The sequence below is a fragment of the Dermacentor variabilis genome, chromosome 8, assembly GCF_050947875.1.
Source record: "Dermacentor variabilis isolate Ectoservices chromosome 8, ASM5094787v1, whole genome shotgun sequence".
In the NCBI taxonomy this organism is placed as follows: Eukaryota; Metazoa; Arthropoda; class Arachnida; order Ixodida; family Ixodidae; genus Dermacentor; species Dermacentor variabilis.
Window position 1 is genome coordinate 8,695,482 of NC_134575.1, and position 22,849 is coordinate 8,718,330.

A 22,849-nucleotide genomic window follows, 5' to 3' on the forward strand; every position below is an offset into this window, starting at 1 on the left:
TTGCACTTGAAATCTTATGTCAGTTTTCTGCCTGCCGCCTTTCTCCACTTTTTTTATCAGCAGAACTTTCTGCTTTAAAGTCGGACAATTTCACCCGGAGACTGATGGAGCCATTTATCACCGTAGACCACAAAAGCACACGCGAGGCATGCCTAACGAAGCACACCAAATAACACACACTCACGTGGCCTGTAGCACGAATCCAAACGCACACGGCGTTGGCGCCAAAGTGACTGAATGCAGCGGGCGACGCAAAATGCAGAAGCTTCAAAATGTTGTGAGGGCATCTCGCTTTCTTCATCAGTGCGCACTGGTGATGGTGACAGTTGCAATGGCAGGCTTGGCATCATCTTCACGTGTAGCAGAAGAAAAGCAACCAGAGTTGTGGAGACCAAGAAACAGGAACCGCGGAAGGGCACCCGTTGGTGGTGGTGGTGATAACTTTATGGAAGATTGTGCTCTGGAGGGCAGGCTGGAAGAGGGCAGCTATGGAGGAGCAGCAACGTCGAAACTGGCAGCAAGGAGGCGAGGAGTTGATATGAAGGCAAGTGAGAGGAGTGTTTGGTGTCCAAATGGCTTACAGACTGGAGAGCAAATGAGGGGAAGGCAGCGGCCACATTTATAGGGGGGGGGGGGTGCAAAGGTCATGGAAGACTATGACAGTATCGCGCTGGAAAGTGCTGCAAACGCCGTAGCTCGAGTCCGAGGTTGTGTTTGCTGTGCTCAAAAAACAATTAGCTGCTCATTGTGGGTGCGCAGCGCGACTGTGATAACTGAGCGATTTTGCAGTAGAGGCTTTGCATGATCACTGGGCAATTTTTCCCCAAGGTGTGCAGCTGTGAAGTTTGCAAAACGAGAGTTTTTCGGCGCACCGTTGTAGATGACACTGTGCTAATTCTACGGTTCGAGTGTCGGTGTTCGCGCACCGTTGCATCTGCGCCATTGACAAATGTCTAGCAACAAAATTCAATGACCCTACCACACATTTAGACCGTTCGTCTAAAGTTGGATGGCGCAAATCGAGCATGACTGGCTCAAGAAAAACGGCATTGAGCGCAAGCTGTTGTGATGTCTCGTTTTGCGCAGCGCACGATCTTGCACGCTGTGCACAAGGACACGACTAGTGGTATATTTCGGTGCTACATGAATATTGAGGCAGAACAAGCTGATCACAGAGTATGATCACCCACTGGAACACGGTAGAAAATGGCATAGTTTCGGTACCTGTGCACATGACTGCACGGCCGTGGGAGCGGAAGTACATCTCTCTTTCTTCGGTGCAAAGTAAAACAAAAACACACAGACATTCCGTTTGTGTGTTTTATTATTTCTCTACAGTTCAATTCGTCAATTCAAGCAACAGATCACACAAATAACAGATGTTGTCTTGAATAATTCTCGAAGTCACGTGTCACCACGAGCGACGCCACACTGCGGCACGACTATGTAGGCGCAGGGACACTGCTATGTCACCGTCCGGTTTGGAGCGCGGTTGCCACAAGAGAAAGAGAAAACGGCGTTTGGATTGAAATTTCAGACCTTTCCGCTGCGCGTAGTGATGTAATTCTTCGCAAACATGACGATTGTGCATTGTATGCTCTGCACTTGTCAGCTCAAAATGGCCAGACCTGGTGTGGGGCCCTTTGACGTAGTTCCTCGCATTGAACATGGCACTTCAGACAGACACTTCTTTTGTGCTTTTCGGCATGCTGCAGAGCTAGAAGTGCTCTTTAGAGCAGTAAAACTTTGCTCATCAAGCGCATCCCACGGAATGCTACAACGCAACTCTGCCTGCGGTCTTTTGGCCACTTTTCGGCATCCAGGAGACGGCAGTTTTTTGGCATCGCAATGCATCAGGAAAACTTTATTTTCGTGTGGATTCTATTACGGGGGACACCAGCGATGCGATTGTGACCAGGAGTAGCTGTTCGAGCGGGCTTTTGACATGGAATATGACAGCTTCCGTTCGCTCTGCAGTAAACAGCTGGGAGCACTCGGCACTCACTCGGTACCCATTACTAGGCGGTCATCGGTCGTAGGTCTGGTACTACTTTTGTGGCCTGTTCTGTGCCTGCATGAGACTAATTCGTCGACGGCGTTAATTTGACACTACATACGCAAAAGGGTCGCCACCACTCGGCGGCAGCGATACTTCCGCTTGCCACTTCGCTGTAAGCGGGTCAAGCTCTTTGTGCGCTTCAAGTATTGCGGCTTAAAATGCACGTGTTTGGGTCGGGACTGGAAGAACTTTCGAATAAAGAGATATTTCGAGTAAAGCAATTTCGTTGTAACAAGGAATTACTGTACAACATTACATCAGCTCATGCACCAAAAATTATTCGAATAAGCATATACGTTAAAAGACAAACTGCAGATCAATGCCATATGACAAACACCAACCCAGCAAATTCCCATTGGATTCCTCGGGGGGCGTCCACAGCACACGTACTGAGACGTCCAGAATGTCATCGAACTTGAGCGACTTCACAGGCCCAGGCACTGCGAAATGAAAGAGAGAGAAGAAAAAGAGAAAAGATGAAAAAAAAAAAAAAGCATGGCAATATATGAAAGTGTGGCTCCCTTTTAACTGTTACGAACACTGCCATACTGACTTCCTTGTGAATAGCCCTTCATCTCAAATCAAACCAAATCAAACCAAACTCTATCATATAATACCTCCACTATACTCTATCAAAGGCAAATGCTCGAAACAAAAAGGAAAATGGACATATTAATTTGAGAAACCTTGCGCCTCTGTTTACAGGACAGTCAGCGTAATGGTGACCTAATTTCAGCGTTACATTACATAACTTTGCAATATTTTATGTTATACAACAGTGGTATGATATAATGTTCAGTGTTACACTACCAACAGCAAGGAATAATTCTGAAAAACACCGTACACGACAAAATTATAGAATATCATTACCTTTCTGTTACAAAAATACAATTCAGCATTCTGTTCCTCACGCTTTATAGCTAAATCCCACTGCAAGATGACCTGCAGCACACAGTTCATATAACGTGCCTTCCCTTTTGCCTAAGCAATGCCAACAGTACACAGCCTAATGTGGCCGAGAGCCGCTATGAAAAATGTGTCAAATGAGGTTGCCTCACCGTCCTGCTTGGTTGTGACCAGCACTGGCTTGCTGCGCGGTCCATTGCCAGGACTGGTGAAGCATAGCACGGTTACATTGTACATGTGGTACTTGCGCAGACCCGTGATGACTGCCATGTGCTCTGTAGTTGGTGAGCCCACATTTGGTGCCACCAGAGCAGTGGCGTCCGGAGGTGACAAGCCCACCTCGCGTCCCCTCAACCACGCCTCAACGCGGTAGCCCTGGTTGATGCCATTCACACGCTGGGGGTCTGGGGGAAGCCACCGAACTCGCACGGCCGTGGAGTTGAGCGCATCTGCTCGGACAGCAGTGGGCGCTGCCTGGGGCACTGCACGAGATGGACACTCGCTGTAGACTGAAAGGAACTGACAACCAATATTTAAGGGCAGTTTTTTATGGCACAGCGAAAAGCTCACCCTCGGTAGTGTTAACACCTGCAGCGAGTGCTTCCAAAAGCGCGTGGATATTTTGTAAGGAGAACTTTTTTCTCTGAGCAGCTTGTAAAAAAGTGTGCCTCCTCGAGCAAGGCCGAGAAGTGAGAGCAGTGACAACGGACCGCCTCGCAAATTGTGAAAGCTGCTCATCATTCTGCTTTCACGGAAGTGATTGCAACCACATATATTTTGACCTTTTCAACCAATTTAGAAAATAAAAAGCTGGTACAATAAGTTTCCGTTGTTGTACAGACCTTTCTTATAGTTGTACCGTGTTTTCCCTGAAGTACAGTTGAATCCCGCTATAACGAAATTCACGGTGCACGAAAAAAAATTCGTTCTCGCGGAACTTCGTTATCGCAAAAATTTGACGTGAAACGCAGAAAGAATTGCCCAAGCAGCAGCAAAGGCGTTTAATGCCAAAAATCTGTAAGCTTGGTTTGCTTACGCTTCACGGCGAGCAACGCCGTCACGCGATTTTCGCACTCGGTCAGCAAACCCATTGCAACATCGTCGTCTCGGACAGCAACGAAATTCCTGATGACATCAAAAGCGTCCATCACCTGTACGGCGGTTGCCGCAGCCGGCGCTTCCTGTACATCGTCGTCTTCTTCATCGGAAGAGTCCTTATCATTCCGGGCAGCTTTTATGATCTGCTCATCACTCACATCTTCGTGAACAACAACACAAGCGTCAGCGCCGATGTATTCGTCGAGCTCGAGATTAGGCGGCACGGTTCCTATTTCTCCCAGCGTTTTCCAGGCGGCCGCGATCCCCGGAGCCGGTGACGCCTCTTCGTCGTCGTCTGTAACGCCTGGTGTTAGGCCAGCAGAGTGTACGGGTCGACCTTCGGCAAATCCGGCGTGCCTGAAACAGTTCACAATTACTGAGCGCCCCAGTGTGCTCCAGGCAGCAGACATAATCTGCAGTGCCACGTACAAGTCCACCTTCGTGTCTCGGCCGGTTTCAGTGTTAAAAAGCAGCCGCTGAATTAACCTCCCGCGGTAAGCGCGCTTCAGGCTAAGAATCACGCCCTGATCGAGAGGCTGTAAGACAGACGTGCAATTGGGAGGGAAAAACCTCAGCTCCGTGTTAGTGAGCTTGACTTCGTCGGAGTGATGCGCTGAACAATTGTCCAAAAGCAAGCAAACTTTACGGCCCTGCCGCTTCATGTCGCGGTCGAATGCCATCATCCACTCGGTGAAAATAGCGCGGGTCATCCATGACTTGTTGTTCGCCTTGTACTGCACAGGTAGGCTACGAGTTCCCTTAAAACAGCGCGGCTTGGCACTTTTGCCTATGACTAACGGCGGACGCTTGTCCGAGCCATCCATGTTTGTGCAAAGCAGCACTGTGATGTGTTTTTTGCTGTGTTTGCCGCCGTGACAGCGCTGCCCCTTGAAGTCGAGCGTCCTATCCGGCAACATCTCGTAGAATAGCCCGGTCTCGTCGGCGTTGTAAATGTCTGCAGGCGCGAAGTTGCTTAAAATTCCGGCCATGTTACTCGCCTTCCAAGCAGCTGCTCCGTCCACGTCTGCTGACATTGACTCGCCGCACAACACTTTTCCAACGATGTTATGGCGGGCCTTGAAACGGTTTAGCCAGCCAATGCTGGCTTTAAAATCATCAATGCCAAGTAGGCATGCATAGTTCAAGGCTTTCTGCTGGACGATGCTTCCGGACAGGGGGACGTTGCTGGCTCGTGCTTCCACAAACCACGCATGCACTGCTTTGTCCAACTCTTCATGGAGGGGCCGCGTCACCTTTTTGTGCTTCGAGGATGTGCCTGAAGCAAGTGCCATTCTCACGCTGTCCTTATTGCCTAGAATCGTTGACAGCGAACTTGCAGGAATTCCGAAGTCTTCAGCAATTGCCGCTTTCTTCCTTCCGCTTTCTGCTTGGGCGATTATTTGAGCTTTTTGCTCAAGGGAAAGAGTTTTGCGTTTTTTCACTTGCGTTGCCATCGTGTCCTGCGGATGAAAACTCGTCGTTGTCGAAGAGAAAGGCAGCGAGTGAACAACGCGACCACGACACAAAGCCAAAATGGCGGAACTGCAATCACGTGATTTCATGCTTAATGTGGCTTTGGATTTGACTTGGACTTCTCGCCAATAAAACTAGTTTCGGTTTCGATTTTGAACGCGAAAATTTCGTTGAAGCGGAAACGCTCTGCAAAAATGGTTCGTTGTGCAGAGAAATTTAGGCCATTAATTCTTATAGGATACTCGCGGGGAATAAAAAATTATTCGTTGTCGCGGAAATTTCGTTGTGGCGGTATTCGTTGTGGCGGGATTCAACTGTACATGCATAGGTCAAGGCTAGCTGGCCCCTGGTGTCGTTAGTCTGTTGATATACGAGCCAAGCCAACTGATCGATAACTAAAGTGAAGACAGCGCCACTTTTCTACTCACTACAAAGGAAGACTTATCTGCACACTGCAAGCTAGAAAAAGCTTATAACAAAAAAAGTGTAGCGTATTTCAGTACCAATAAAAAGACCAGGAACCATGTATTCTATTAGAAGATCATGTGATAGCTCACTTATGCATCTTCATGTTCTTGCCATGTGGGGCACCAAAGGTAGTTTTTCGTGACTTTTAATGAATTAAAATTACAAACCCACGTTTCATGAGAAAAACGTGGTTCCTTTTAGCCAATACAATAGGCAATCTTTCCATTCATGTTTTGAGCGGTTGTGTGTTCTTTTAAGCCTCTTCAGGTGGATGATTGGTAAGCTCATAACAATGTTCCACAATTTCTCTTCACATATTTAACTTGATACAAAGCAACAGCGACATCATATTCGATAAGAATGTCCTGAGACTGTCACTAGCTTCAAGATAACATGCTGAAAATGCGCTATGAATACAGGTAAGCATCCTTTATATAAAAAATTCAGCATAACTCTTATCAGTTTCATATAGCACCCAGTACCTTTCCTGTCTTGTTGTTCTTTTCCCTCCTCAAGTATTTTCTTATCCTATAAGCACTGGAAATGGCACAAGTGTTTAGAGGGCCCCGCATCACATTTCAGGGGAGATAGTCTGTAAAAATCCACCTCGTGGACATGTCCATTTCGTCAGCTGTAGAAGTTCAGGTTGGCTGGGCTAGGTTGCGCATCCGTGGCGACGGGGCACCACAGACAATCAGCATTTCAGCAGCAGACGAAATGGACATGTCCACTAGGCGGACTCTTACAGAATACCTCCTCAGCACTGCAAATAGGCTTCAATGAGGTTATGTGGAAAGGTGCCTCACCTCCTTCGAGTGTGCGCACCAGAATGCTGGGAGAGAAGACACCCAGCCCCTTCTCATTATACGCAGCCACTTCAATGGCGTAATTCTGCCACACAATGAGATCTTCAAGGAGGGTACGCGTTGTGGTCACATTCTGCATAGACCAGGCACTGGAGGAGTAGCCAGCCAGCCGGAAGCGGACGACATATCCAAGCAGACGGCCGTTGCGCTCGCCCTCAAGTGGGGGCTGCCATTGAAGCATCACAGATGTGGCAGACCGTGGGGCACCCACCACGTTCTGTGGTGGACCCCCAGGGGGCTCTGGGGGTACTGACACGGGCTCTGTGGGGCCACCAGGACTGCCCTCACCTACACCGTTCACAGCACTGACTCGAAACTGGTAGCTCACCTGCAACCCAACCTGGCTGTCAGCACTTCCTTTACCATGCAACTACAAAGTTATGGCTTTTGGCAAGAGTGTTCAGCAAATCACTTGTTACTTTTAGACAAGAGGCCCAGACCAGTGTTTCAGAACGAGCCAATTTGTTCAACTTAATTTGGCACCTGCTATAACCACAAGAAGTTTCTCCTATGTGTCAGAAGCAAACAGTGGTAAAAAAACAAGACACAGAATGAGAAAAGACACAGGGCGCTGTGCTGGCTACAAACTGAAAGGTTTATTACTTCGGAAGTGGCTTATAACCCTAAGAAAGGGAAAAGAAAATTAAAATTTCACAGATTGCAAGTATGCATAGATCCCATGACCCCATAGACAGGTTTGCTCCAGTACACATTTCTGATGCAAAGCAGGGTTTGTACAAACCATTCAATTCAATATGCAAGGACAACACAAGGATTTCAAGGATGCCGAAGGCTGAAATTCAGGAAGAGGGAAACAAACCTCATTCATACTTACTATGAAAAATAGTAAAATATCCTACTTAAGCTGCAATTTCTTTCAGCTAAGCAGCTGCGGAGTCATACACACCCCAAGCTTTTCAATGGGCTTTTCAAAGCTGAGCTTTCCATTGTAATGATGAACATCGCCTTCCAGCATGATGGTTAGCAGTGTCCAGCTTCAACCAAAGATACTCATTGTGTTATAGCCAAATGGCTGAAACTTACTTTCCGCCTAGCATTTATAAGGCCTAGGGCTCGAAAATATAGAAAGATGGCTATGGTTTGAACCAATTAGCAAAACAATAAAAATAGTGGCATGGCTTGGTCACTTCATCTAGCTCTGACTAGCTCCACAATGGCAATGGCAATTTAAGCAAGCCTGTTCTTGGATGTGGACATGCCACATTTCATTGCTTAGCAACACAAAAAAGAAAATGCCTAGGATTGTTTTCCAGTAGGCAATGTCCATGACATAGCCCTGATGCAGAGTTTGTAGCTTTGAGGGTTCAGAAGTTGCCCACCACACCAGTTTCAAGTAATTCAAGGAGTACCTTTATGTTCAAGGAGTTTCAAGGCCCCTTGAATTTCTTTATTTTTCTTCAAGTTTTCAAGGATTTCTAGGAGGTGTACAGTGCAGTCAATTTATAATGGCATCAAAAAGAATGAGAAATTCGATCGTTATAATGGATTATCCCTATATCTGGACTGCCATAAAAAAAAAAAGCTGCAGAAAATAACTTTGTCGCTATGAACCCCAACTCAAATTTGCCATTTGCACTATAAAATAGATGCTGTAGAAAGTAGGCTGTGAAAATAAAATGTCTATTTATACTTCTAAATAGTATGTCAAGTATTAGGAGTGATGAAACCGTAAGAAATCTGCAGTTCCTTTTGCAGCAGTTTCAGGTTTACAACCAAGGTGTGCATTGTGTCTAGCTGCTGTGTGAACACTGGCGGCAATCCTTTAAGCATGCACGAAATCATTGAGCGACTCAATCAACAACAGCACACTTAGAGTGAACATCGGGAATGGGGTCAAAGACAGGCCACCATCAATCTCGTCGTCACTGCCGCTGCTGTTGTCACCTCTGTTGCACAATGGCGCTACCTGTTGCGATAATGATCCCCTCGTCGAAGATCACTTTACAGAACGAGGCAGCACTAGCTGCACTCAGAAACTCCTCCATTGAAGCATGAGCTGTTTCATCTTCAGTAGCGAAATGCTCCCAGAGCTCGGTAATGTCGACGGTTTCCACTGTGTTGGTTGCAAACTTCTTTGAGTCTAGCAAAATTTGCAGCTTCATCTCACGCAACAACACTTTGCAGTTTGTCAGCGCCATCTTGTAGAAAGTGGGCTTTCCGCTGCTTCCAAAGCACATTTCCATGCTTGCTGAAAGAGGGAAAGAGAGGTAGCAGAAAGGGCGGGTGCCACCGCACCATTTTGCTTCTCACTTTCTTTTTTCTCTCTCTCTCCTCTGGACGCATATAGGGCGTGATCATGAGCGATGCGGACATGAAGCAGCTGGCATCATCTTGTGGCACACTGCGCCAACTTGCAGTGCTCTCTATGACTTTCACAATCGGTGCGCCAGGTGGGATGCACTGAACGGACTAGTGTTAGATACAAAATTGTGCAGGCAGACTTTATGCCCCATCTCAGCATTGCTTGTTTAAGGGGAATTTAGCAACGCAAATGTCACAATTATTCTGCACGTAAGACACTGTAGCAAAAAGTTACTCTCAGATGAAGACGGGGGATTCGCGTCACAGGTGCAATGTGAAAGAAGCCGTGAGGCCTTCGCCACTGTCACCACAATTTACGAGACTGCAGTAATTGCAGCTTCAAACTGCTTTGTGCAAAGTAAAAGCAGGATTTGCTGATTCATTCAGTAAATAAAATAGTGTTGATATTTTAAGCATTGTTTATTCTCTTGGTAACCTCGATAATTTGACAATTCGTTAATTTGGACATCTTTTCCAGTCCTGTGAGATAACAATTAATGAGGTTTGACTTTATCTAGTAGGGGTGTGCAAATATTCGAAAATTTCGAATATTATTGAATCTTATATTTTTAATATTTGTATTCGATTTGAAAACAAGGTAGTCATAAATTTTCGAATGTTCAATTGGATAACGAATGTACGAAACAAATCGAATATATTGCTGGCTGCACGGGCACAAACACGGTTCTTAGTGCTTATTTTTATATAATCTAAGAAGGTGTGTCTGATGTTGTGCTGATGGGATTTTGCAATAATTTCATGCTGCTGGCGAAATTTTGCCTCTAAAACATGCTTAGCCACTGGACGTCTAAGCTTTGCAAAAAAGTCAGCCTTTCAGCAGGGAGAGCACACTCTTTGCAGGTTCCACCCCCAAACCTGAGCTTACTGCTGGACAGCAAATGCTATGAGTGACGGCTGGTACAGGGTCAAATGCCTCCGAGTTAACGGAAAACTGATGCGGTGTAATAAATCACAGGTTGGTAAGAATAGAAAACTAGCGGAAATTACTCAATTTTCCAAATACACAATATTTAAGTATGACAGCTTACTATTTTAATTTTTCTTACCAATGACAATGTAATTTCAACGTTCCAGCATGTTAAAATAAACCATCTTGCTAATAAATGCTGGTGCATATCATTGTTCGATATTCTATTGGATGCTAAGTATTCGTATTCAGTTTGTATTTGAAAATTTTGATATTTGCACTGCCCTAATTGTTATGCGTGTTTTTGTTTTCTTATAGCCCTAGTGCGTAAGTTAACACTTTTAAGTCAACTCATTGCTGTAACCAATATATTTTTAAATGTGGTACTGTTAACAAGTGGACTGATTTGTATGGACCCTGGATGCAAGACTTTACTACAAAACGCAGCTTACAATTGCACCAGGCTCTCGCAATGGTTACTTACAGAGGGCTTCAGTTGTGAGACTAGGATAGAGGTCGCCTCCGCAGAGATGTTAGAAAGGGCTGTTGTCCAAGGAGCCAGGGAATCAACAGTCACTGCAACCGAACCACATGAATCAGATGAAGACAGCCAACATATGAAAACTTCAGGTGTATGGCACAGCCCGACCTCACTTGCAAGTGAGCCTGCACAGCGCTAGCACAAACCATTTGCACGATGGCACAAACCAATTACACACACTGCAAGCATACATTCTGTGGAGACAAGCAGAGCCAAAGCATTAACAGCAGACTTATGTTCCCAAGACGCAAATGACTGCTTCGTAGCTACACACCGGGGCCCAAGCAATACGGCAATTATTGTGTTTTTTTGCACAACAGATGGAGTGTCACCCCAGAGCAATCTTTAACAACCACACTTTAAAGAAATACATACGTGCACAATGCTTGCAAACCACACAACAAACAAAACACACGATGATGTGCGAGAGAAATAAAATAAAGCAATAAAAAGATTGTGATTACAAGGCGATGCAAAGTCAGTTCTGGAAAATGTGTAACTTCAAAAAAGAAGAAAAGGTGTTTGAATCAGAGAAAGTGCTCATGCTAGCAAGTTTCATAATAAAGCAACAGTTATGCTCAGAAAGAATACAAATGAGAGCAGCAAATGCAGTTCAGCAGATTAGCGAGCAACAAAAGCTGTTAGCACTGTACTCACGCCAAAACATGTCTTCTGCTGAGGCAGCAAATGTGAAAAAGGGACAGGAAAGAAGGAAGAAGAAGAAAAAAAAAAAGAGAAACCAATTAGTCACAGTTCATCACCTCTAACTGTGCAGTAATGAATTCAGGAGACACATCAAATGCCTGACGACAAATAAAGCTATTTTTTGGTGACACTAAACTGTGTGTTTTTCTACTTAGATCTCAGATTCATAAATACAGCCAAATCTCGATAATTCGAACTCGAAGGGACCCGAAAATTTGTTCGAATTAAAAGAAGGACTTCTTCTTGAAGTACTTGTGCACCACAGCAGGATGAACCGACTGTGCAAGTCGTGAAATATCACGGCACACAAGCACACAGCAAGCTAGGGCCACTAAACTGCCCACGCTGGCTAGCGCTCACTTCTCGATAATGGCAGAAAACGAAGCTTCAGGGAGCGGGCTAGGCAGGCACCGGGCTGGCCGGGCTGGCGGCACCAGCGCGCGGAGACCATCGAAGGTGAGGAAGATGAGAGGGAGGGCAAGGGGAGCATAGTTGCAAGGAAGAGTGAGAGGGAAGCGGATCTGTTTTCTTGCCAGCTTGCTGGATGGCACTAATTACCTCTGCCACCTATAATACTGCCATTGAAGCAGTGGAATTGCCAATGCCGGATTGGGCCTCTGCCGCTGCTTCCTTCTGCATGCTCACATGCTTTTTCCTTCGTCTGCTGACAGATTGGCACTGTGCTTCTGTTCTTCGTCCTGTGTTCTTAGCACGAGTCATATCTTATCAACATGACGAAGTCGTTGCCACTGATCATAATTATGTTGGTGAGCTCCTTTCTGTTGCAGCATCGCCACATTCAAAAGACAAGAATGAGTGTTGCCTTCACATCGTTGTATTCAAAGTCTGTCTGGTTGTACAGAAATGGATATGGCGCACCGTCTCCAACCACCTTTCCAACGGGGCATCTCTGTTTAGGCTCACCATTGTAAAAAAACAAGCGTGAACAAGCCCGAACCAAGCCGACCAAAACAAGAGCGAGCGAGAGCTGACGCGAGTAGACAATAGTGCGAAACAAGCAGTCCGGCTGAACCAGACACGAGTACGAATCGAGCCATTAGGCAGGTCCGCATGACACCAGTTTCTCACGTGTACACCACTGTAGGGTGGGCCGCTCTCATTGGTCTGCTCTGCTCATGACTCCCATGCCGTGGCAGAGCTGCGAAAAATCTGCCCAGGACTGATTCTTTCCGCGGCGCACATTTTATTGCTAGTGTGGCTGGGGCATTACAGCACGATAAAGAAACAGCGACCTTGCCATTAGAGAGAGAGAGAGTAAAAATTACTCCACTTTATTTTTCTTTGTGTGCCGTATTGAAGGGTCTCCTCTGAGCATTTCCTCTATGGCAGGGTAAGAGCAATGCTGGTCAGAGGCGCCGCCGCCTGATTGGGCGTGCTGCTGAGAGCATTGGCGGAGTGCAGTATGGTTGAATTAACCGTTGCAAATGCTTGCGCGTTTGAATTACTGGGCGTTTTTGGAATACACATAAATTTGGCGAGACATACAACGGTCAGATCAAATAAACCGGAACTTCGAATTAATGAGATTCGACTGCAGAGGATTTTTGCCTCAAAGTAAGTAAGAACAATGCCAAAATTTTTAATTGAAACAATTATTTTTTACTTTGATTCAAAGTAAACCTTGTGTACATCAATACAAACTCCGATTAATGGTGGGCTGAATTGAGGGCTGACTTTCGCACCTGATACCACCCTTAATTATCTTGCATAAAGACTGAAAAGAAATTGCTAAGCCTAAGCAGTTTTTTTTTTTTTTTCTGCAAGCATTCGAACATGTCCAAGATTAACCGGAAAGCACTGCCGCCGCTTGAGCACGTGCAGGTAAGTTTTGTGTCTTCCTTCTTTTCTGCCACTCTGTGACGTTTCAGCTGACAGTTAGCATTTTTGTTGAACCTTTCGATGTGCTATCAGTGTCAAATGAAACATGAAGAGTGGAGCGCATGGCCTGAGCATTAGTGAAGGCATAGTGCATGCCATCCAGTAATCACCATTGACAGGCACGCACATCCGGTTTGGTCGCACTGCACAATCCCCCATAATGAGATATTTTTGCTTCTGTTCTGGTTCTTATATTTAAAAGGAGAAAAGAAAAATAAACAAAAACAGAGGCTAGAATATTGCAGTTTATGGCGAGTATTGTCACACAGTTTGCCGAAACCATAAGTGCTATCGGCGCCAAATGAAACGTGAACAACTGTGTACGTGGTGCAGTTTGCAGCTTGTGCGCCACATTCATTCTTTCTATCAGCAAAATTGTGCAGTGCGGTATTGCTGGCAGCCGCAACAGTGGCCGCTGTGTGGCCAAACCGGATGTACGCACCTGTCAGTGGTCATGACTTGACGGCGCACACTGTACCTTCACTTATGCTTGGGCCATGTGCTCGGCTGTTCACATTTCATTTGATACTAATAGTACTTGGTGTCCATATCAGCATGCATGCCTACCCTTCCATACCACAAATCTCTACCAACTTGCTCAACTTGAAGTTGTTCTACGGAAGAAATGACATGGAGTGTAAAATTCTTGGGCCATCATCTTGAGACATGAAACTTTGTGCAAATTGCCAGCGGAGCTGCTATTGTGGCACCAAATGAGGACACGGTTAGACTGCGTCCCACTAACACACAAGCTGATCATCAAGGATGCCCTTAACAGTTGTCAGCAAAGCTGGACATAAAGCTTCGGGCAACATTGCAAGTGTTTTATCAGGAACAGTACAGGATCGGCAGAGACCTAAATTGGCAAAGGAATTGCATGACACCACAACCAAGTACTTTGGTGAGATAACCCACCTACAGAATCAACTGACACTGGTAGTGGAATGCTAAGCTATTATTTCAAATCACTTCCCCAAAACCGAGTACCAAAAATTTTTGTTTTCTAGAGTGTGAACATTCGGTTTGATTTGAAAGACGCTTTTACTTTGAAATGGTCAAACCCCCCAAAATTGTTGTTGTTCAATTCAGCTTCGCTGCAGTACCATCATGTTATGCAGCGAAGCATACAAACTGTATTGCGGTGAAGTTTATTTATCCGTGCAGTGAAGCATACCAAAAGTAGGGAAGCATGGTCACAGAGCCTCTTCTGGTGCTTATGGTCACATCGACACTCATCTCAAGTACCCACACAGCCTCTTCATGCATCTGGATAACAGCCGCCAGGTGGAAACTTGTGTCTGCTACTAATCTGGCTAAGTGCCTAACCGCAAATTTGACCAAGTAGCAAGCGTCGCAATGTTTTTAGACCCTCGTTCTAAAAAAGTCGAATACCACCAGGATGCTTCAATTGCTAGATGGATCAAAAACATGGCTTTGGAAGAAGCAAGAAAATTTTCAGCACAAAGGAACCCAAATATATATCCTCCACAACAAAGGCTTCTGAAGAGGCTCCTTCTGTCAGCATTGTAGAAATAAGTCTCAACCAACAGCAAGGAGAAGATCCATGTGAGTAGTGGTGTAGCATGGTGCACTGTTAGCTTGGCTCGTGAAGAGATACCTGCCAATACCAGACACTGGTGAGCCCAGTGAGCAGCTCTTTTTTTGGTTTGTGAAGGAACTGTGACGTGCAGCTGCTCCTAAACATGTTGAGCAGTTATCCTTCCTTCTAGACATTAAATGACGGCAGTTATGATACTGTCAAGCAAAAGTGTTTTATACTAGAGAATTTTGTTGACACAAAGTGTACTTTCCCAGTACATTACTTCATGTGCAAAAACGTGCTTCTTTTTTTCTGCATATCTCTAATTTTGCAAAACCAATAGTATTTGAATTCACATTGAAATTGAAAATATGTCATTCATAGACTACTTTTCTAATTTTTTTACGTTTTTTTCCCACTTTACTGCTTTTTTCAATAAGCTTGACTCCAAAGACTGCACTTGAGCACCTGACCACACTGTTTCAGGAACTGTAAAGGGGAAGAAGATGCTGTCTCCAGCATGTGAACAGGCTGCAGGATCAAAATCACATGACCGCCTACATCTGCACTTCTATGTATGGCTACTCGTGTCAAACAATAAACATTTCACCATCACTGGTTAATTGTGTGTATGAACATTGTGCTGCAGCAGAGCACTGTAGACAACACAAGCAATCTGCAGACACTAAATTCCTGCAGAAGCTCAAGATAGCATGCATGAACAGTGAATGGCATTCTAGAACCAGCAGACAGCCTGATAAATCAAACAAATGCATTTCAGTGCCTTACCACAAGGCACTGTTGCTGCAGGTTAGCATGTAGTCAAGATTTTTGTTAGCATCCAATATGTCACAGCAGCAGAACCAGACATCTGCTGAGTAGTGGAACGACTTTTAGGCCCTCGATAATGTGGTCACACTGCATCGTACAACGCATCTGGAGGATGGCTCTGGCAAGTAACGCAAGGCACAGCAATGGAACACACTGAGCAAGTGTGCCACAGTGACGCTATGCCCTCTACGAGTTGTGGTCAAAAACTTGCACAGATCCTACACACCGGAAATCAATGTTATGCGAAGCATTTTGCAGATACTTGGCTATGCAGCATTGCTTGGGGTTCCACAAGGTGTTACCAAGTAATCCAACATGTTTGTATGTAGCTGTGCATGTGACGCGAGTGTATGTGTGTGTGAAGGACAGCAGCACAACGTTGAAGATAATCATATAGAGGCAACAACATGATTTCTACTGCAACAGCCTCACATCTCTCGTGTAGCAGAGCTCTCATCAAAGATGACAAAGTCACAACATCATCCGACCTCAATTGTGTGACAGTACAGTAGACTTCCGTTAATTCGGCTTCAGTTAACTTGATTTTCTGGCTAATTCAATCTTGACTGTGTGGGGATGCGCGACGCCCGCGCGTCCCCTGATGTTTTTCCCGCATGGCGTGTCTCCTGTAATCCGGCTTCGCTGCGTTGCCTGCGTGATGCCCGCGGTGGTTGATGTGGTTGGGGCGCAGTGCGAGAGATGGCGCGAGTGTTGCGCTGCTAACGCTGCCTCACGGGAGGGTTACTTGGGGGCGCGGGGGAGAACAGGCTGTCTCTTTCCCGGGAGATCGGCGAACAGCGTGGACGTCCCGCGTGCCGACCCATGCTTCTGCGAGACCGCCTCGCGTGGCTGCAGTCGAACGCACCACGGTTCGCGTGACAGTACGCGCAAACGACCAGGCGTTGGGATCCAGCATGGGGCGAACATATTCGCTCGCTATCCGGTCGCGGTGGGTCGGACTTCTAGATTTGTCGCGCGCCCATCGGCATGTATTGTGAATAGCAACTCGGCTAGCAGGCATTGATCTATGAAAGGTGCAATAAATGCCCTTGCGATTGTTTGCACTACTGTGTTGTCGTTCCTTTGTCCCAAGAGCACGGGAGGAGAACCCCACAACTGAAAGTCCTGGTCCCTATGGTGCCCATGCATTTCAGGTGGGCAGGAATGGTGCAGGACTGGTAGCCGGGGTGGGGGTGACTGGAGGGGAGGGGTCGAACGGCCCGCTCACCCAAAAAAATTTTCTGGGAACCCCCTTTCCTTCATTCGCACGGAACAGAAAGTTTCAGGAGATGGGCTCCGAAAGAGCAACATGAATGGAAAACTTGAATGTCAAAGCAAGGCGAGGGCTAATGGTAGTCCAAAGGGGAGGGCGGACATCGTGGGGGCAATACCCTCTCCCATGGACAAAACATTGCAGTCCCACTCATGGCGTGCTTATACCTCATCCCGGATTGTGTTAACCATAACTGCTCAGGGGCGATCAGTGCTAAAAATTCTACACACAGCTAAAGACGGGATGAGCGCGTGCATAAAACTTGGAGGCATTGTTGCTTCTCACCAGGCCTTCGTGTTGTTGAAAAGCTTCTCATTTCTGATAATTGACCAAACCGTCAAACATGCTGTGCGGAAGAAAAGCATTCTGAGACTTCTTTGTCTAGCAAGCACATAATAAGCACCCCCTTTTATTTTTCATAAAGAAATATAGAAACAGCTGGGTCTGCCAGGCCATTCAACAACCTGGTGAATTTTGAAGAGTGCGACAGAGACTAACAGAAAATAACTTTAAGAACGGGAGTGGGGTGATGGATATGGGGGGGGGGGGGTGACACGCATAAAAGGTGTCAAGAACGAAGTTGGCGGATAATTATGGCCATAGGGAGAGTGTCATGTCACTGCCTGGTCACTGAACATGAGACAGCCATGGTTAGTCCATTGTTACCACTTTTCCACTGTTACCTGAGCTGCAACAAGTCTGGCCTGCAAACAAGAAGACACACAATAGCGCCCTGTCTTGTTTTTGCTTGGCCCCGTTTTTGGCACTGTTCATTTTTCCAAGTCATATATCAGCTAGGTCATCAACATAGATTATGTATAAATGCATCAATTCGTAAACAAAATTTCAGTCTTTCTTAATACAGTGAAACCTCGTTAAACCGTAGTTCGCCGGAGCTCGAGAAAGGTACGTACTAAACGGTAGTACTGCTTAACCGAATAGCATGAGATCGCCCACTTACCTGTCGAAAACGAAACTCAGAGAGAGTGCGATGAAAGGGGAAAAAATATGTAGTATTTATTCACTTCGCGCGACGAAAGCGTTATTTTCGTTTGATGCCGCGGCGGCCTAGCACGCCGACGACAGCGGCCTCAAACTTACTGAAGCTGCGTGCCAGCTTTTTAGCCAGCCCCCTCTTCTCGGCAAACACTCGCATGGCAGATTCCTCGTTGGCGTTACGTATTCACCGTGCACGTGCGCAGTAGTGCTGCAGAAGTCCCGGGGGCGCCCTTTTCATTACGGGCGCCGGAGTTTGGAATAATTTTCATTTGGAATAGAGTTACGTTATCGCGCCCCTATTGTCGTCGCGGCGTTTGCATTCATGAGGCTGACGCAACGCGCAGCTTATGCCACTGTCGGGCCTGAATCGCCCGTGCTATCGCTTTCCGTGTCGTCCTCGTCACTGTCGCTAGTCGACACTTCGGCAACAACAGAGGCAACGATGGCGAAAAGTCGAACCTCGTAGCCGACATATCTTCGCGGTCGCAGCAGCGCTGCCGAGCAACTTCTTCGTATTCCAAATGCCACACACTGTAGTCAACAGCAGATCCCTGTTGCGTGTCAGCGCCGACTTCTTCGTGCCACGTTCGATAGCACGGACGATGTCTAATTTTTCTTCTATGCTGAGCACCCGGCGTCTTTTTTATCCAAGCTTCGGAACGACGCGAGTCCTCGCTTGCACGACGCCATAACGCTCTCTGGCACCGCGTCGAAATGATGTTGATGTTGATGTGGCTTCACGCGCAAACGCACAGGGCGCTTGGAGGCCGTTGTTCCGATCTCTGAGGCGTGTTGTTCTGCCGGGCCGCCCGATGGAGACGGCGCAGCGCCATGTTTGCGCGACGAAAAGTTCAAACGCTACGTTTTAACCGATGCGTACGCAGTAAGCTGGTACGGTTTATGCGGATACGAAACACATTATGTTCAATGGCCGCTGAGTCGGGGATTTGACTTTACTACTTTTAAAACGAAACTACTGTTTAAGCGGGTACGGTTTAACGAGGTTTTACTGTATCATCATTTTTTTAAATATAGCAAAAGGATGATAGCATAATTTGATGCGAATTGGCTACATCCCCGAAATAAATTTCTGGCTGCACCACTGATCAACGTACATTATATAAATGCATCAATTCGTAAACAACATTTTAGTTTTCTTTAATACCAACATTTTTAAAATGGGACATGTGGCATTTTCACTTCTCCCAGCGGGCAAATGCAAGCCTACTGACCAGTGGGTAGGGCACGCATTTGCAGCACGTAGTGGGTGATGGGGCTGTGGCCATCGAAGGCAGGTGACCAGGTCACATTCACTGTCTTGGGCATAGTGTCCGTCACTAACGCCTTCACACGGCCCGGTGGGTGAGGCAGCTCTGCAAGACATCATACAGTTGTCATGAGACTCACAATTTACAGGTGCATGCAGCAAACGATTCAAAGCCAAAATTGTCATCCTTTCTCTTTTTATATGCTGGCAGCGCTACTGAGACAAAGTAAAAGGAAGTATAAATAGGACTTGCGCTGTCTTGTTTTTACTTGCTTCTATTTCTGCTGCTTGCCATACAATGAATGCTAATTAATTCACCAATATTTTTATTCTGATGCTTTCTTCGTCGTTTAGGCCTTCGTTTTACAACAGATCAGCATCGTTAACTCTTTTTTTGGACAATGTCGCCAGGTACCAGCCCAGTACGCTACACAGTAAAACATCGTTAATTCAACGCCAGTGAAATTCGAAAAATCAGATCATTCAGACTCATCCTCTGGTCCCGGCAGGCATATGCAATATTTAATGACATCAAACCCTTGTTAATTTGAACTTCTTTGGACACACACCTGTTAATTCGGACAAATCTTGGAATGCAGCAAGCGCAGAGCACTGCAAGTACGGGACGTAAAAGAGCAAAAGCGGCACTAGTGTTCAGTCAAAATGAAGCAGCAGAGTCTGCACCAACATTCACCAGCGGAAAATAACAAGAACGCCAGAATGCTTTACTTTTATTTGTCTTTATAGCCCTTATTCTTGCGTTCGCCACTGCGCAAGAATAAGGGCTGCATTGACTTGCAATGCAGCCCTTATTATTATTATGACAATGCATTTGACTGCATTGGGTGCATGCCTTCAGAACTCCACAGTCGCCATTCGTGATTGCGTGGATAGAGACCATGGTTCTGTCCACAGCAGTTGCACCTAACGGTTAGTTCGTTCTGACTGGGTGTGTGCGTTGACTGCATGCCTTTCAGAACCACATCATCCCCATCCGTGATCGCGCTGATCATGACCGTGGTGCCAACCTTAGCGGTTGCAGTAAGCAGTAGTTTCATTCTGACTGAGAGTGTGTTGGCCATGTGAATTCAGAAATGCATAGTCAGCATTCGTGATCGTGGCGTCGATAGCAACAATGGTATTGCCCAGCGGATGTGGCAAACAATAGTTTGGTTTTGACTAGGTGCATGTTGGCTGTGTGCTTTCAGAATTACATGGTTGCTATCCATCCATGATTGCTTCAAGCAACAGTTTTTGTTTTGACTTGTTGCAATGCGCAGGCGATACCGCAGCCTGCATGCTGACATCAAATCCACTGGCTACATCGCGATCTACCATCTGTTGCCGACCACCTCACTGGAAAAAAACAATCAGCCCCTTTCCACTCTCTAAAGGAGGGTGACCAGCGAAGCTGTGTATTGGGCCCCTTAATGGCAAACTGCACCCTCGCCGCGGGTCGGCCTGACATTACACTATCTTCAGGACTGGCACACGTGTGGGGAGTGCTTAAGGCCTGCTTCACCTCCACCACTGGTCAGCCTGGCATTGTGCTATCTTAGGAATCGGGCCATGCTTTGGGAATGCTTAACAGCTGCGTCACCTCTGCCATGTGTCAGCCTGGTATTGTACTATCTTCGGTATCGGCCCATGTATGGGGAGTGTTAACACTCGCTTCACCTCCGCTTTGGGTCGGCCTGGCATTGCACTATCTTCAGAATCAACCCATGTATGGGGAGTTTTGTGTTTATACATGGACATGATCCTGGGGCAACTAGCCCTTAAAGGGACACTAAAGGTTACTATTAAGTCAACGTGGACTGTTGAAATACCATCACAGAAACCTCGAAACGCTTGTTTCGTGCCAAGGAGAGACTTATTTTAAGAGAAAATGCGTTCTGAAGCGTCCGCGTACCTCTAGCACAGTTCAAATCGCCCGCCCTCCGATCGAGGAGTACTGACATCATGGTCTCATAGTGACGTTGCGCCATCGGTGAGTAGAACGGCGTCCGCAGACGGCGCTACGGCTTTTCTGCGCAAAACGCGAACGCGCGGCCAGAAACAGAGCCAAGACAGAGCCGACAGCAGAGCGAAAGCGGGAGTATGGTGGCTAGCGGAAGGAGAAACGAATTACGTCCCACATTAGGTCCCACGGCACACGAAGAGTCCGTTTTCGTTAAACTATAGGCTGCGGCGAGCTCGCAGCGTGGTCGGCGTGGTCTATGAGAAGCGACGAGCCTTTTCGCACTCGCAACAGGGCATAAAAATGTGCGAATCGACGCAAAACTCGGCCTAGAAACGTGCTTCGCCACAGCCAGGGCTCAATACGACCCAAGCTGGCACGACCCAGATGTCGTTTCCCGCACCGCCACGAGGCGCCGCTACTATACCTCAAACTCCAGCGCAAGACGCCCATAAGCTGGTACTTCATTCTATGATGCTAACTTCGACGCTCGTCGCAATGGACCCTGACACCGACAGATTGGCTCGTGATGGTGGGCTCAACTTCAGCGATTTGAGCACCGACGAGCGCGACCTGCTGCTGAGGGCTCGCACTGCCGGCGTCGTTGCGTACTACGATGGCGGCCTCGACACCGGCTCTCCGGAGTGGGAAAGCAACGAGGGCTTTCCACGACATCACATGGACGTGGCATTCTCGCTGTTTGTTCCAAATGAAAGTTTCGCGAGCCAGCAGAACCCTCACAGCACGACGCGATAACGAAACTACAGAAACTCCAAAGCGTGCGCGGCGCAGAGTCGAGCGCGCAGAGTCGAGCGGAAACGAAACCTTTCAAACACCCACATTAATGAAGGGTAACGTCAAAATGTTATTTTTTCTTAGAATCGAATAGACGTAGACAAGTAGCATTTTTTCCGTCTTATAATCGAATGAAATGATATTTTTAATACTAGTAGTTGAGTATTAGTAACACAAATTATGAGGAGTCCTTTCGTCATCGGGCTAGTACCGGAATGTCGCTGGGGGGTCTCAAATCGTGTCATGCACTTACCTCAATTTCTCGGTTACTAAAGCTCTGTTCGCGATTATATTGACGCCTTAGACGTTCTAGAAAATTGCTCTACCGCTTTAACTTTACTTTCTGGTAACCTTTAGTGTCCCTTTAACAGCTGTGCTATAAAATTGGTTAATTTTTTTTCTTAATTAATTAATTATAATGACAAACGCGGGAGCACTGGCACGAGCATGTTCGCGCAGAAGCGCCAAGGGGCATCAATGAGCCAGCTGTGGAAGAAAATGACGCTGCAGCCAATTGTGATCATTATGATAGTTTTGTGTTAACACATGGACACGATTCTGGGGGAGTAGTCCTTAAGAGTTTCACTGTAAAAAATAATCGGTATGTGCACGTGGTAGCGAAAAGCTTGTTTTAGACGAAGAGTGGGGGATTGCGTCAAAGGTGCAATGCGAAAGAAGCTGCGAGGCCTGCCCCGCTATGGCCACTAATCATTCACGAGATGACAGGAATTGCAACTTCCAAACTGCTTTGTGCAAAGTAAAAACAAGATTTGCTGATTCGTTGAGTAAATAAAATTGCGTTGATGTTTTAAGCGTTGTTTATTCTCTTGGTACTCTCGATAATATGACAATCGGTTAATTCGAACGTTTTGTTCAGTCCCATGAAATCCAAATTAATGAGGTTTTAGTGTATTAGTAG

The 22,849-nt window shown here is 46.5% G+C and overlaps 1 protein-coding gene across 3 annotated transcripts in view; it reads right to left on the reverse strand.

Annotated features, from left to right (window-relative positions):
• Positions 1-22,849, reverse strand: part of sdk (sidekick cell adhesion molecule) — a 144,098-nt gene that overhangs the window by 75,871 nt on the left and 45,378 nt on the right. The window contains exons 12-17 of one of the 3 annotated variants that reach the window (XM_075701063.1): positions 19,141-19,281; positions 11,319-11,333; positions 10,605-10,696; positions 6,811-7,198; positions 3,118-3,447; positions 2,401-2,499 (exon numbers count right to left, since the gene is read on the reverse strand). In XM_075701063.1, the coding sequence (XP_075557178.1) occupies positions 2,401-2,499; positions 3,118-3,447; positions 6,811-7,198; positions 10,605-10,696; positions 11,319-11,333; positions 19,141-19,281 (1,065 nt within the window). Of the gene's footprint in view, positions 1-2,400; positions 2,500-3,117; positions 3,448-6,810; positions 7,199-10,604; positions 10,697-11,318; positions 11,337-19,140; positions 19,282-22,849 lie in introns of all 3 variants that reach the window. The other 2 variants (XM_075701062.1, XM_075701064.1) reach the window with 2 other exon arrangements.